Source organism: Sceloporus occidentalis, unplaced genomic scaffold (genome assembly GCF_023333645.1).
Source record: "Sceloporus occidentalis isolate IW3139 unplaced genomic scaffold, rSceOcc1.0.p SCAF_31, whole genome shotgun sequence".
Classification (NCBI taxonomy): Eukaryota; Metazoa; Chordata; class Lepidosauria; order Squamata; family Phrynosomatidae; genus Sceloporus; species Sceloporus occidentalis.
This window is the reverse complement of record NW_028317011.1, coordinates 9,193,318-9,209,220: the sequence shown is the minus strand read 5'-3', so window position 1 is coordinate 9,209,220 and position 15,903 is coordinate 9,193,318. Positions and strand designations below refer to the sequence as shown.

At 40.1% G+C, this 15,903-nt stretch overlaps 1 protein-coding gene across 1 annotated transcript in view; it reads right to left on the bottom strand.

The window, feature by feature from the left end:
• LOC149298810 (calcium/calmodulin-dependent protein kinase type 1D-like) overlaps positions 1 to 15,903 on the bottom strand; it is a 123,659-nt gene that overhangs the window by 72,772 nt on the left and 34,984 nt on the right. Inside the window, exon 2 of the mRNA XM_089487156.1 lies at positions 4,595 to 4,726. Within this exon, the coding sequence (XP_089343282.1) occupies positions 4,595 to 4,726 (132 nt within the window). The remainder of the gene's footprint in view (positions 1 to 4,594; positions 4,727 to 15,903) is intronic.

Sequence of the window (15,903 nt, the reverse complement as noted above, 5' to 3'; positions counted from 1 at the left end):
GATGATTAGCTGAAAATGTAGAATGAGAAATTTAGTAAAAACTATCAAAAATTTGAAAAAACCACCTAATTCTTTTATAAATTTTCCCTCTGAATCCTCACAAAATTAGGTGATGGAAAATCCCCTCCAAGTTTATAAATTCAGGTGTCCTGATTTCAGAAATACCTAATTTATATAGATTTTCCATACTTTTCCAGCACTTATAGGGAACATACCATAAAGCGTACATTTTATGCTTATGGCTTAACGGGTTTGGGGCTTGTGAACGAGGGCAGGATGGTTATACTGGGTAGATGTTGTGTTAGGGCAATTAAGGGCCGGCCCAAGACATTGTGCTGCCTAGGGCGAAGTGTGAAGTGCTGCCCCCCCCCCCGTATGTGTGGTGTATAGTCCCCTTTATAGTCCCCCCCCCTGTATGTGTGGTGTACAACCCCCTCTATAATGAAATCAGCAATTGTGTTTCACAAACTCCAAAGAACCAATTTAAGTTTCCTTTTTCATAATATATTCAGATTGAAATAGAGTAAATAACACGATACCTTCACTTTTCCTCACACTGATTTCTGGAGTTTTGTCCTTTGAAGTGACTAGAAATTCAGGAAGGCATTTTATCATTGGATAAATAAAAATTACAAAATTCTATTTATTCCTACAGTAAGTAAAGTGCCAGGAAACAGATAACCAAACACACACCAGGACAGGCTCTGCCACACCGACACACAAACCAGGACATGCTCTGCCACACTGACACCCAAACACACACCAGGACAGGCTCTGCCACCGACACCCAAACACACACACCAGGACAGGCTCTGCCACACTGACACCCAGACAAACACACCAGGACAGGCTATGCCACCGACACCCAAACACACACACCAGGACAGGCTCTGCCTCACCGACACCCAAACACACACACCAGGAAAGGGTCTGCCTCACCGACAGCCAAACACACACCAGGACAGGCTCTGCCACACTGACACCCAGACAAACACACCAGGACAGACTCTGCCATACTGACACCCACACACACACACACACACACCAGGACAGGCTCTGCCACACCGACCCCCAAACACACACACCAGGACAGGCTCAGCCACATCAGGATGGGATAAGCTACTAAGAGCATAAAAAATGCTTTCCACATTGCTGCTTGTTGTGTGTTTGCCACCTTTGTGTATCTGTGCCCCCAGCCAGGCCCCTTTGTGCATTTTGCCCCAACACACCCCTGTCTATTGATTTATTTGATGCCCCCAGCTAGCCCCCACCCTTGTGTTTTGACCCCCCTTTTGTACTGGTTAATTGTAATGCCCCCCATACCCATGTGTATTACCCCCCCTCCCCTTTGTGTATAGATTGTCCTAATCACCCTGTTGTGTACTTATGTCCCTCTAGGGCAGGGGCGTCCAAGATTTTCTGCAGTGGGCCACTTCATCAGAATTGTATACGTGCGCAGGCCACACTCATTTTTCACTGTGAGAAAATACGGCCTTTAATAAAATATGCAATAATTAAAAATGAAAACATTCACGGTTCACTTAGCCAAAACCGAAAATGACCCCCCACCTTTAAAAATAATAATAAAAACAAAAAAAAATAGCAATATGACTTGGCATGATAGGACTGTGCTTGCTGTTAGCAATCACACTCCTATCATGCCAAGTCAGCCAGTACATGCTGGTACAGGTTGGCTGTAAGTGATGTGCAGACCCCATACTGCTGGCAGCATCAATACACAAGGGGGACAGCTAGCTAGGTTTCAGCATGTACTGGCTGACTTGGCATGATAGGAGTGTGATTGCTAACAGCAATCACAGTCCCATCATGCCTAGGTTCCAGCACTTACACATCCAACCAGTAAATGCTGGAACCTAGGCATGATGGGACTGTGATTGCTGTTAGCAATCACACTCCTATCATGCCAAGTCAGCCAGTACATGCTGGTACAGGGTGGCTGTAAGTGATGTATAGACCCCATACTGCTGGCAGCATCAATACACAAGGGGGGCAGCTAGCTAGGTTTCAGCATGTACTGGCTGACTTGGCATGATAGGAGTGTGATTGCTAACAGCAATCACAGTCCCATCATGCTTAGGTTCCAGCACTTACACATCCATGCTATCACACACACGCACACTCATTCATTCATATACTCATTCATTCACAGATTCATTCCCTCAATCACGCATACTCATTCAAACATCCTCCCCACCCCCTTACCTGCAGTCGAGGTGCGGCCCGCGTAAGATCGGTTGCCCTGGCTGCCGATCTTACGCGGGCCGCACCTCCAGGTCTCGCGGGCCGCATTTGGCCCGCGGGCCGCATGTTGGACGCCCCTGCTCTAAGGGCATGAATATGTCTCTCCATGAATCCATGCCTCCGTCTATCACCTCAATTATTTATTTTTTTAAAAATACTTACTTTTTCTGCTGGCTTTCTTCCACTGACGTGCTCTTCTCCCTCGAGATCTTCTCCTTGTCACGCGGTGACAAGCAACTGTTCATCTTCAAGGGGGCGGGACGAAGAGCCGAACTGATCGGCATGCAGGCAAGCCTACCGCTTTCAAATAATTAAACGGAGGCCGTTTTACAGCTGTTTTAAAACGGATAGCCGCATAGGATGCGGAAAAAAACGTCGCTTGGGGCGGCAAAGTGGCGCCTCTTCAAAAGTGCCGCCTGGGGCAATTGCCCCAGTCTGCTCCATGGTAGGGCCGGCCCTGGGGCAATAGGATGTTTTATATATTTTTTTCATTGTATTTTTTATATTTTTTTTTAAAAAATTCCTGTTAGGGACCTCTTGAACATGCCAGTGATGTCACAATGACATGACTGAGCTCACTTTATTGTTTTTTTTCAATTATTATTATTTTAGAGATTTATTTTTTTTTAAATGTAAAATCACTAACCTTTTTTTTTCTCCTTTTCGTTTTTCATCATGGGAAGAGGGTGAGAAACATGGCTTCTCACTCTCCTCCCCGCGATCCCCTGCACACTCTTACACTCTCTCACACTCTCTGAATGTTTTGCTACTTTCTCCACCAACCACTTCCGCTTCTGTTTCTCACAGCTCCGCTTCTCTAGCATCGTCTTCATCTTCTTTTTCTTCTGTCTTCCATCTCCTTTCTTCGTCTGCATCTCCACGGACATGACCTCTGATGAACTTTTAAAAAAAAATTTGGCGCTTCTGATGACATCCTCCAATCTGGGCAAATGTGGACGTTCACAGGAGGTCATCTTCAGGCACATCATCTCCTCCAATGGATCTGCCATTTTTTCAGTAGTTCACTGAGAGGTCATGTCTGCAGAGACATGGATGAAGAAAGAAGAGAGAAAAACAAGAACAAGCAGAGCTAAGAGAGAAGAGAACCGGAAGGAGTCAGTGAAGAAGGTGAATTTTGTCTACGTGAAACAGTACCTTTAATAATATGCTAATAATGCTTACTGAGCTGCAGCTTTCAGTTATACAGTCTCACCCGATTGCATTCTGTGATGATGCTAGCTGTCCTTGGAACACCGTGTTAAGTCAGCAGGAAAACATCAATATCACCTTCACAGAGGGCGAATACATGAGAAGCAACTGTGCATTATTTCCATGTTAAACATTTCTCAGTTGTTGTAGACAGAACATAGGTATATTTCTCAGATAATATGACTATGTACACATCACTTGCCCATAAGTGTAAATGACCACATATTTTCAATTAGCATTTAATTATACATGGATTGAAAGGATTTCTCTGTAATCACATTTGCACTCCCTAGACAGTGCTATCAGTAATGCATAATTCACAGTTCCCAATGTAATGGGTGTATGGGCATACTATATCAGGGTATTGTGTGCATGCAGGGTAACTATCATTTGGTATACAATTATTACACATAGATATATTAGATATAGATACATTCTCTCTGGAATAAATATTGATAATAGAGGGGAATTGTGTTAATATTAATAACATTTCTGAATGTCTGAAATTATGTTAATTCTTTTTGTCAAATGTGGCTGTGACCTCTCCCGAAGGCTGAGTGGCTGCTCAAAAAGTGGTTCAATTTATTTTTAACTTTAAAATATCGTTGACGGTTTTACACTATTTCTTGTGTGTTTTACAAATATTACAAATCACTTCTCAGATTAAAAGAATGCCTCACTGTATAAGCAAAAATAAGAGTAAAAGGGCAGACCTGCTTAGGTTTATTTCCTCAATTTGCCACACCACTTGCGGAGCAATGGCTTCAAACCTTACTCTCCTATCACCAAATGGAGGATAATCTACCTGAAAGCTTTGAACCATGCTGAACTAAATTTGAACTAGAAGGAATGAGAGTATTTATTTACAGAACAGATTGCTTGTGATACTTCTTGTGATGGTTAAGACACAAGCTGAGAGCTGCTACATCAAATCAGCTGTCAGTCGGAATACACTATGTTCTTACCATAACGTAACTGAGAACTTTTTTTTTTGATCTTCTCTATTTAAGGATACCTATGCCATGTAAACTATGACAAATATTCTTTATTTGAATAACGACGGATGAGTTCATTGAATTGACTGGTGAAATGCAAAGTAGACAACGGTATAATGCACACTTACTTCCTCAGTACGGCTATTTCATTCTCTATGCTGCTTTCCTTCCCCTTTAAAGCTTTCTTCGGGATGCATTTCACTGCAAAAAGTTTACCAGTCACTTTTTCTTCAGCTAAAACAACTTCTGAAAAGGCTCCCCTAAATGAAAGATAAAAAAGGACAGATTAGGAATTTCACAAGTTTTTTTTTAAATTATAATTATTGTTTTAATACAGCATGAGGTGAACCAAGCAACATAGCATCAAACAAAAAAAATATCAATAAAACATGTGTATTACAATATTGTTATTTAATGCCTTGTGCTCAAAAGGGGAATGTATGGAAAACGTTTGAAAACATTGAAGGAAAATACACTAATTCCGCAAGTTTCCACATCAGATGATTTAGAAATAATAAGAGGATGTATGTAATATAATGTATGTACTATAATGACACTAGCCTATATGACTCATCCCTACATAGGATTCTGCCATGGCAGCATTTCTCCTCTCACCCCTAATCCACACAGGCCCAGGCTGTCTTCCAGGGAAATTTCCAGATGGGCCCTGGGATCTTCCACATGGCCAGAGGCCACAGAGATTCATGGCTGGCCATGGGAGTACTTGGAAAATCTCTCGTGTTTGACCCAAAGTCTCCAGGTGAAGTCCTGCTTACCTGGGTCTCCAGGTCAGTTTTTTCTTTCTCCAAGCAGTGGTGTGGGCACTTGGCCACACCAACTCACCCCCTACTTCGCTCTCACTCACCACCCAATAAAGACTTTCTGAGGTTGCTCTGCCACTCCCTCAGAAGAGTAAAGGCTACAGGTAGCGTTACCTGGGAAGTTGCCACATATGGTTACATACAATGTGACACCACATGTCTGGAGTAGAGGGGTGCTGCAATCTAGTAAGCGGTTTGAGGAGGAGGGGAAGGAGTAACTGTGCGTGCGTGTATTTCATCCGTTTACACAATAGTGAAAAACCAAGGTGTGTGTTTATTCAACCTCTTTAATGATATAGTGTAAGTTATAGGTGTGCGTATAAGTATTAAACCTCTTTCGTGCTGGAAAGGATGATAAGCACATGAAATAAAAATGCATTCCTCACCTAATTCACTTAATACAGACTAGTTTTAATATATAAAACAGTATTTTGTATGATTTGGGTGTGATTTTCACATTAAGGAGGAGAAATCAGTGGTCACGCTGGGACAGGAAATTTAGAGTGTGTATGGCTGAGATATGTTTTGAGTACTTGCCATTTAAATGTGTTTACGTCTAATGATTTTAATTAAAATTTGCATTTTAATTAAGAAATGCAAGTTGATTGCAGTTCCAGAAATATACATTTTTATAGCATATTCTTTCATTGATGCAATGTACCCAGGAAAAGCCGGTAAGTGAGGGCATGTCCATAGACGCATGACTGCTGGAGCTCGGGAAGAAGAAGCGATGGAGAGCCGGTTATTCTTTACAGGAATGCAGATCAAAGGGTTAACTGAAAAGTTTATTAATATTCATATTCATATACTGCTAAATGTGTAAACCTCATTACATATGGTTGTTTAGTGTACCTATAAAATGTAGGATTTAGGTAAGAGGTGATCTATTTCTATTTCTATTAAAAGCGAATGCATTTAACCTCTTCATTAATACCAAAAAGGGTATGGAAACAGTCCCTTCTCAGTGTCAGACGAAGCACTTCTCTTCAGTTTCTATAACATCCATATCTATAAATAACCATATAAAAATTCTGATAACTTCCATGATCCCTATGAGTCATGTGAATTCTGAGTCTTGTGATGTATCCAGCCCTTATTGACCAAAAAAAAAAAAAGAAAAGATATTATGGTACTAAGAGGAGATAGTTTAACCATGCATTATACCAGGGCATCTCATCTCACTGGGATTTTTCTTTCATTATGCAAAGTGAAACTTCTGAATTGAACTTTATACCTCATTGCAGCTGCAATACAGACCATTTTGTTTTGAAATTAATCAACCCTTGAAATACATGATCAATTAGTGGCTAACCACACACTGGAAAGTGACAATACGTCAAGGATTTATTTTTTGTTAACAACTGGTTTGAGTGACACACAAAAAATGAAAGTGGTTACTTGTGATTTTATGTCCCCATTATTCTAAGCAGTTCAAAATGGTCTATTATTGCAGCCAAGGGTGATGATGCATGAAATCTCTATCACCAGCCAGAAATCATTATGCTTCATTGATTTGCTTACTGGTGATAGAACAATCGGATGTACCTACTTATCTGTATTATTTCTTACAGACCCCCTTTGTGCAGGGATGGGGATGGAATGTGGCCCCAGCACTCAAAAGGCACACTCTAGTTATCATATGCACTTAAATGCATATGACAGATGAATGGCCACATCCAGCTAAATGCCATCTCCCTGCACGTGATGTACCATCTCCACTGGTTCTGCTGAATGTGGTGTGCAGAGATCCGTTTAGACCCCAGTACTTATATCTTAAGCATCCAAACAGTGGTAAGAAATTTCAGATCATGGAGGAAGAAAGAAGTTGTAGAATGGTTGCAAAGTTTGTGTTGGGTAAGTATTTTACTCTACCGCAGATTCTCCATTATTCATTGAGCCGGTGTGGTATTACTTCATAGGGTACTATATGGGTTGTGCACTCTCCTTTGTGCTTACAGCCCAAGTGGGCCTTATTAGTGTGTTTGGTTCAGATGGCTGGATATATTGCACTGTTTTGTATTCTAAGGCTTTGTTAACATTTATATATTGTAAATGTACACCTTCTTGGAACATATCTGACATGTATCTGTTCTCAGGTAATCCTGATACCTACCAGGCTGTGCACAATGTATGTAATATGTTGCTACATTTGTATTCTCCCATGCAAGTAAGATAAATGTTTAAGAAAAAGAATTCAGCTTTTTGACATTTACCATTATTGTTATTTACAGAGCTTTATGATGTATTGAGTAGAACAATAGGTAAAACTGTCAGGCTCCTCTTTTACGAGGTCCGAGTGATTTAAAAGGTGGCTTGCGTTTCAATCAGTCACCATCTATTAAAATCACCTTGGCTTTCCTCAGTCTTGCATCTTCTCCAAGTTAAACCATCAACTGCTGCTGAAAACTGTTTTATTGATTTCATTTTTATTTTGCTGTTTTAATAGTTAAAAGACTTCAAAATAAAGCAGAGCTGGCTTTGGCACACTCGTCAGCCTTTTATGCTAAAGGTTTTTTTGGTGAAGCATTCTGTTATTTTGTAACTCAGACTGCTGGGGAGAAAGGCTCAGTTCACTTCTGTGTTGGTTTTATTGACAGTTCACTGGGGAAACACATCTATCTATGCATAATTAAAAAGCACCCTGAGCTGGTAATTGTGTGCCAAGTCTGAAAGAGTATCCTTCTGAACATCCCCCACCCTCACGACTACTGCCAACAGCATATGGAGTTCTCTACACTAGCTCCTGTGTAAGTATATGGCTTAGCACTGGTACAAGAGACACCACTGGATTTGTCACCACCGCCATACACAATTCTCATTTTTACTGGGCATGAGCCGGAGCTAGGGACTCAATAGTCAATGGAAGTGATGAAGATCTGCCAGGTTATACAAGTACCAGCTGGATAGAGTTGAATCCTGATTAAGTTCTCATGGCTGGAGGACACTGAATCTGATTAAAACAAAATGACAGTACGGTTAGCCACGTGTTTTAAATCTTGGGAGCACACAACTGTGAAACTCAGATGATCTATGTAATTACAGCTGGCTTGATTGTGACTTAAAATAAAAAAAAGTCAGGTAAACTAATACATATGAGGAAAGCGCACTTCCATTATCTAGACAATTAAAAGAGGTGCTAGCGTAATTTGAATGACCCTGGAAGAAATCCCCAAACAATTAATATAAAATACAAGTCTCTTGGGATAAAGGAAAGAATCATTTATTCTGTCCCAGGTACATCACACTACCAACATCCTCAGATACTATGACCTAAACTTGTGTATTCACAAGTTGCCAATTACATCAAGTCATACCAATCACTGAAAATAATTAGGGACCCCAAGGAAACAAACAAAAATGAAGCAAAGACTTACTCACGCTCTCTCTCTCTCTCTCTCTCTATATATATATACAAAGACTCCTGGCCCATCCTCTCCTCCGATTGGAGAAATGGAGAGAGGGTGTGCCCAAAGGCTCCGCCCTTTTGTGAAAATTCATAGAGAGGCAAAATAAAAAAAAAAGACAGATTTGCTGAGAAAGACGCGTTTCTGCGCCTCTGCGGAGCCATGGGGGCAGCCAATCAGGGGAGAGGGTGTGCCCGGAGGTTCTACCCTTTTTCAGATGTTCACTGGCAGGCCCAGGTTCACAGAGAAGCAGATGAAAAATAAGACACAAGGGGCAGCAGACAAAAAAAGACAGAAGAACAAAAAGAGGCAAGAAAAGAAACAGAGCTGCAAGACAAGGAGACAAACAGGGAAGCAGTCAGTAGAGAAGATAGGGAGACATTCAGAGAAAGAGTGAATGGATAGACTGCTGAAATGTGCACACACAGTATACAGTACACTTGCCCTTGCACACACGCCTTCAATTGATAAAGTTCAATAAAAAAGTATATGACTGCTGTAATTAACTGCATGTGTATTGTCAATTGGAGCGTCCGTTACCCTTGTCTTGTAGGTGCGTCTGTGATAGACAGATACACCAACTAATGCATCCCCAGGAGACTTTGGCTCCCTTTAAAATTGGCGGTATTCTCAGTTTTGGTTAATAGACTCTTTCTTTATAGGCATTTTCTCTATAGCAGATTTAAATGGGAGCAGAATTCACTTTTTTTAGTCTTCCCTCCGCTATAATGTTTTTTTTTTTTAGCTCAGATCTCCTAATTTCTGTTGTGTATTGATTTAGTTGTGTATTGATACAGACATAGAATAAAGGCAATTACAGTCAACGTTAGAGTTAACGGAGATCTGCATTTGAAACCTCTTCTGTTCTACCGATATTTAGCTTGAATGTTTTGTGTAAATAAATAGAATACTCTTAGGGAATATTAATAAAAGTTAATCTTCTGGGCTATTTAGTGTATTCTGTATTGATTTCCCTGGGGATCTATATTCTGCTCTATATAGGAGGAAGGAAGAATGAGCCGCCACATTAAGGCCTAGGAGCAGGTAATCCTGCGCACGCCCGCAAGGCTGCCTTCGCGTTGCTCGCACACAGCATCTCCTCTCGTTCTGTCCAGGAACCTAGCGGAGTCACGTGAATTTACATCACACGACTCTGCTCCATTCCTGCTTCTCCTGGGGGGTAGAGAAGAGACGCTGTATGCGAGCAACGCGGAGGCAGCATTGTGGGAGTTCAGGTAAGGGGGTGGGCTGAATTGGACACATATGTAGCAGGAGCGGATGGGATTGGACACATGTTGCGGGAGCGGACAGGAGTGGAACACACACGTTGCAGGAGCGGGCGGTAATGGTCAGAAATTTTGCGGGAGCGGGATTAAAAAAACAGTCCCGCGCAGGGCTCTACTAGTAGCTTTCTGCTGAAGGAAGGATTTCAGGCTGACTCTGTATAATGCATAGTTAAATCATTTAGATTTCTTCAGTCCCCTCATACCGAGTGCCAGGATTTGATGTCACTTCCTGGATCTGAGCATCACGAGATGCATAAGGAAGAGAATCCTAAAGGAAAGCTATGTGGTGCTACTGAAGGAAGAAGCTTCCGAATAATCTGGTAAATTTACCAAACTATGGATACATGAATAAAACCATCAACACTGCATAGGATGGTTAATATTAAACTAGTATGTAATTGCTACACTTAACATCATGAGCAGTGGTATAATAGTATATGGTATTCATAGAATGTTGCCCTTGATGTGCTTCTAAACTGTGAGTGAAGATATTCACATCAGAATTCTAATGATACGGCTTCAGAAACAAGATAAAAGGCTTGTTGTTTCAATATGTTATTCTGTTTTCACCAGAAGGACCTCAAAAAAAGGTGCTGGGAGAATAAAGTGTTATATATTTATTGTGCAACATATAAGACAGCAGGCTTATTAAACAGGTTAACATCACCTGCTTGCCTTTTAGTGAACACATTGTCTATCCTAAAAATTAAAAGATAAATTATCTTTTGCAAACATAAAAAAAAACATTTAATACATAATGCAATCATTTAGTTTTGGATTCGTATCCTAATAGAGGAATAAAAGTAAAAAGAGGATTTAAATTACCCCTGCCACTTTAAGACCAGTGGCCAATAAATGACATATGTGCACCTGCACATTTGCCTGCTTTGTCAGGTGGGCAGTCCAGGCCCAATAGCGAGTGGTTACGGGCTTCAGTTTGGCCCACTAACCAATACAACTTGTAACACGAGTGTTAGAATATCGGTATGATTACATAAAATATGTACATACTATTTTCCCACAGAAAATTATACTTGAAAAGATTTCACGTCAATGATAACCAATGATATGCGGGCCACAATAAATGAGAAATAGCTCGTATTGTATACTGTAATTATGTTAACAACGTCTTGAGAATGTGTCATTTCGAGAAGCTTTTGTCCCATTGTTATCCCTGTGATTCTGCAAATACACTTACTATTTTTTTATGTACTAACATAAAACAAGAGTACCTGTAGGGCACATCGCTGTCATGTGTGTGGTGTTTGAACCAAATATAAAAATATATCTCACAAAGGTTCGTCTACATTAAAAGGTATTTATTATAAGGTAACAACACAGCAAACACATTTATCTCATATACACGCATAGCCAAACCCCACAGGACAACAACCCCTTTTTTTTTATCTCTCTCTCTCTATACATATAACAATTCCCTTCAACACAATTTGATCTCACCCAATGTTAAGCCTCCAGATCCGATAATAGCTCACTGCCGGGAGCTCACTCTCACCACATCCACCATGGAGGAAAAGGAAAAAGAACTGAAAGAGTCCATGTGTGGTATTATATTATATACCCTTCATTTGACGTCACATCCTGTTTCATCACTTCCTTTAGTGAACTGTGGGAGGGAAGGATTCTAAGAACGCCCACCTTAACCTAATCCCTTTGTTTATGGGGACAAGACAAGTTACCACAATGTGGAAAAGAATAAAGCCATTAAAACAATAGAAAAAAGGGACTACCAGTTTAATACTGCATAAGGTTTTACAATACAATTGAGAAGGGTTTCCCGTCAACCTAGTCAGCACTTCATCTCGGTTGTAGCGTTTATACAGCAGTCACCCTTTTCACTGCTTAGAGATCGACAGGTTTGTTACATAGCCTAATCGTTCTTTAGGTTGTCCTTTGAAATATTATATATACACACTATATCTCCCAAGCATTCCTCTTCCTCTATTGAGGTACGTCTTTGTTTTGGAGTTCAGAATGCTTGGTGGACATGAGCATACCTGGGAACTTCAATGGGAGTTCCTGTTGACGTCGGGGGCATTCCCTCTGACGGCAGCAGGAAACACCCCCATTTAAAGTTAAATGGGTGGGGAGCGGGGCAGGTCAAGGCTCCCCTCCTGCGACCTGGAGGATTCGGGTCTTGACCCGGAGAACCAGAGAAGCAGTGCTCACCCGGCAATCTCCGGGTCAAACCCGGAGAGTTTCCAGGTATGGACATGAGTCTATCACAATCCTCTACAGTCCTAAACCCATTAGTAATATCTTTATATGCAACACAAAATGTTTTTGTATACAGTTACTTAGCTGTATTTGTGAATTGCTCTCTGCCTCTCAAAGTTGTGGCTTGCACATTTCTACTACTATCTGAACGACTGTACTGGGTATCTCAGACAAATAATTAAAAACCCACTACTTTTTACAGCATCACCTCTCACAATCTGAACTTTAAACTCATCATCAGGGATGTGAAAATATCCCTTCAGGGCCTGATACAGAGATAAGCAGTCCTAAGTCTCTCATAATACCTGCTATAAGATGATTGCTTATCTCCACAATATGTCCTGCTGGAAAAGCTTCTGCTGAGACCATTAAATCCTAAATACCGAACTCATTATGCTTGTAAATGAGGGCTCTTGTCTACATAAATAATTCCTCTGTAAATGAGTGTCACTTTAATTTTATGATGCAGAGGACTAAGTCAAATGATTTGTGGATGTTGGTGGCAGCAGGTAAGGTCTCAAAACACTTGCCTGGAGTGCGCTGGCAAGATTGTGTGCCGTTTACCACATTGTTTGTATAGCAACTAATGAAATAGCCATGCCTATAAACACTAAGCCTTTAGCAACCTAATCTCAAACTGTAAACTACTTATCTTACACTTCCCAATTAATCTGGTATTTCTTACATTAAAAGTAATAAGTTACACCTCAATATCAAACACCACCAATTTTGAAGAGACTGATATAACATCATCAATTTTATTCCAGTTGCCTAATATATGGGTAGGCTAATGACCCTTAATTGAAAATCCTGGTCAGATAACCACTGGAAGGGCAGAACATGGCATTTTTGATCTAGAAGCTAAAGAAGGTATTCCAAATAAAAATCTACAGAAACCACGGTTGAGAATACTGTGGCACATATGCAGCTAAATCTTCCTTTTTGTGCTTAAAAGGATAGCAATTTGGTTGTTGTTGAGGTGTGCTTGTGGTTTGCAGTATAGATAAGACAATTTGTAAGTTCCCATGGGTAAGTTTCACAAGCACTTCAGTCTTGAAGCTGTGCTGTGGAAAAGCCTAGAGCACTTCAAACATATGTAAGTATAAACCGTTTTCATTTCGTTATAACATGCATTCCCAAATGTAACTTTTACAACATCTTTCAGCAACTTACATCCACTTTTCATAAGTTTCCCTCGGTTATATTTTAACTGTGTACAGAAAAAAGTGGGTTTAACAGGACTTTATTCTAGTCGCTTTTTGGGTTCTGGACATTGTTGGTAACATTTCTGTTTCTACAGGTGACACCAAATCGAGCTGGGTTATAAATTCAGGTCATGACGTGTATTTGTTGCAGGATATTTTAACTGAATTGAGAGAATGGTATGAGAAAATACACCAGTCATATTGATAAAATGTAAAGTAATGCACTTGGGCAATAAAAACATGCATGCTACTTATCAGCTAAAAGGGGTAAACTAGGGAAATCATCACATACAAATCTCAATACCTCTTAAGTGTATGGCTCCTCTTTCGCTCCAAATATTGAGTGCCCACCTCCTGCCTGTAGTAGAATACAGAGTGCAACTACTGATATTCAGCCAGTGGTGGTGGGTCTGCTCAGGGCAACCTAGTCAAGTGTCTAAGGTCTCTACTGAATAAATAAGACACTGATTGAATTGGAAAGATTAAAAATGAATTACAACATGAATGAGGGGAATAGGGGCAAAGAGAAATGTTTAGCTATGTTTATAAAGACATATGATAAGTGAACTGAATAACATTAATGTTCCACTATAGAGACACATAGAACATGATGCATTGATTTTGCTTGCAAGCAGTCTTGATGTACCACCACTACCTTTGTGGATACTTTCATATTACAGCAAAGCCCTTCAGAATAAATGTCATGTTTGGCCATTTAACATATACTTCCATCCTGTGCTCTGTCAAATCCCTCTATGTATATGGTTCTCTTTAAGAGATTGTTTCCTGAGATGTATCGCCATTTATATTGCTCAACAAATAATACAAAGCCTTTTACAGCTTTTTGGTCTTTGCAGCGTATGCAGTATGGATGCGTTGTGTTGCATCAAGCATCATATGATAAATATATAATTTATGATAGGAGTCACAGTTTTATTAGTTGGTACCTTCTTATTTATTGTGTTTAATACCAATGTACACCACACCCTCAAGGCTAAACACAAGCCACATAAACGCACCATTCAGACGTCAACTAAAACCTGGCGAATTGAGAAAGCTGAATACAGCTGATGGTAACCCAGTGTTTTTCTTGCAGGCAGGATAAACCTGCTTGACAAATACATTTGCATTTAGATATCAGTATCTCCTCTTTTAGAATACCTTGTTGCCCTGACAACAATCAATATATTAATGCAATTAGTTATCTCTACAGCTTCAGAAAGCCCTTAGTGTTCAGTTACCAGGAGATAATACTCATTTGCATATGCTTAAAAATGTCTATTTTCTCTAAGAATATAGTGTCAAGAACAAAATTATCTGCTGATGAAAGATGGAGATCAGTTTAAAGAAGTGTTTGATGTAAAAGTTTATTTACACTACAGTGCATCCCTAGTATATTAGGTAAATATCGCTCCTATTGCTGGAGTCAAGAATTGTGATCCATTTCACTCATCTACATGAGGTTCAGTTTTTGCCACGCACAGCATGTAAGAAAATTAGAAAAAGTGAAAAATGCAAAAAAATATTTCTGTGCATGGCAGCTAGACATCTCATGTGTTTCCTCTTCCTGCAGGTCATTGTGCAGGACTTCAGGCAGCTTCATGTAGGAAGGCAAAGACAACCAGCAGATACTGTAGGCTCCTCAGGTATGGCTGGGACCCAAGAAGTGAGAATGGTATTATTACGATTATACATAAAAAAGTATACAATGTTTCTTGCATCATAAAGGCTGGTGTTCTTGAATTCTGTCAAGCAAACATCATGATACTTAACTATTAGTCATTTCCGATTTTGCCCTAGACGAAATGAGTTTACCCCGTGCCCTGGCTCTTATTCTCACTGAGAGCAAAGATGGTTCATGTATGCTAATATATACCTAAGGCATGGAACTCTAAGCATCAAAGATTTGCACAAAATGCTAATGATTTTGCATCCATAAACATCTACCAATGGTATATTGAGCCCACACATCCATCTGTCAATGTGATTACACAAGACTGCTGGAAGGAGTTTTACACAGACTAAAAAATAAAAAACATGTCCTTCCACCTGTCTCTTTCTTATATAAAATGGGTCTATTTTAAAATATTTACAAAACAAGTGTCTCATTCCAAAACACACCGCTTTTAGGAATGGTACAAAGTGAATGAGTAACAGGCTTATTTTTTTATTATTTTAAGATAAAAACAATAGACTCGTCATTATCCAGGAATCCTCAATGGGAATTATTCAATTTAATCCCCAAATGCCTCCTTCTGCATCCACCTCTTATTTGCCTGTCTCTCTACTACTATCAGGCCCTATTTCCCCTTTGAGGGCACTCCCCACAACATTTTTTTTGTTTGGTTATGTGCCGTCTGACCAATGACACTGATATCTAAGAAGATAGTTTGGAATCTAAAGCAGAATTTGTATTTTTTTCACAGGTCTCACTGTTATAAAGCGTGTGTCATACCAGACACAGTGCATGTAAGAGGTCACCTCGG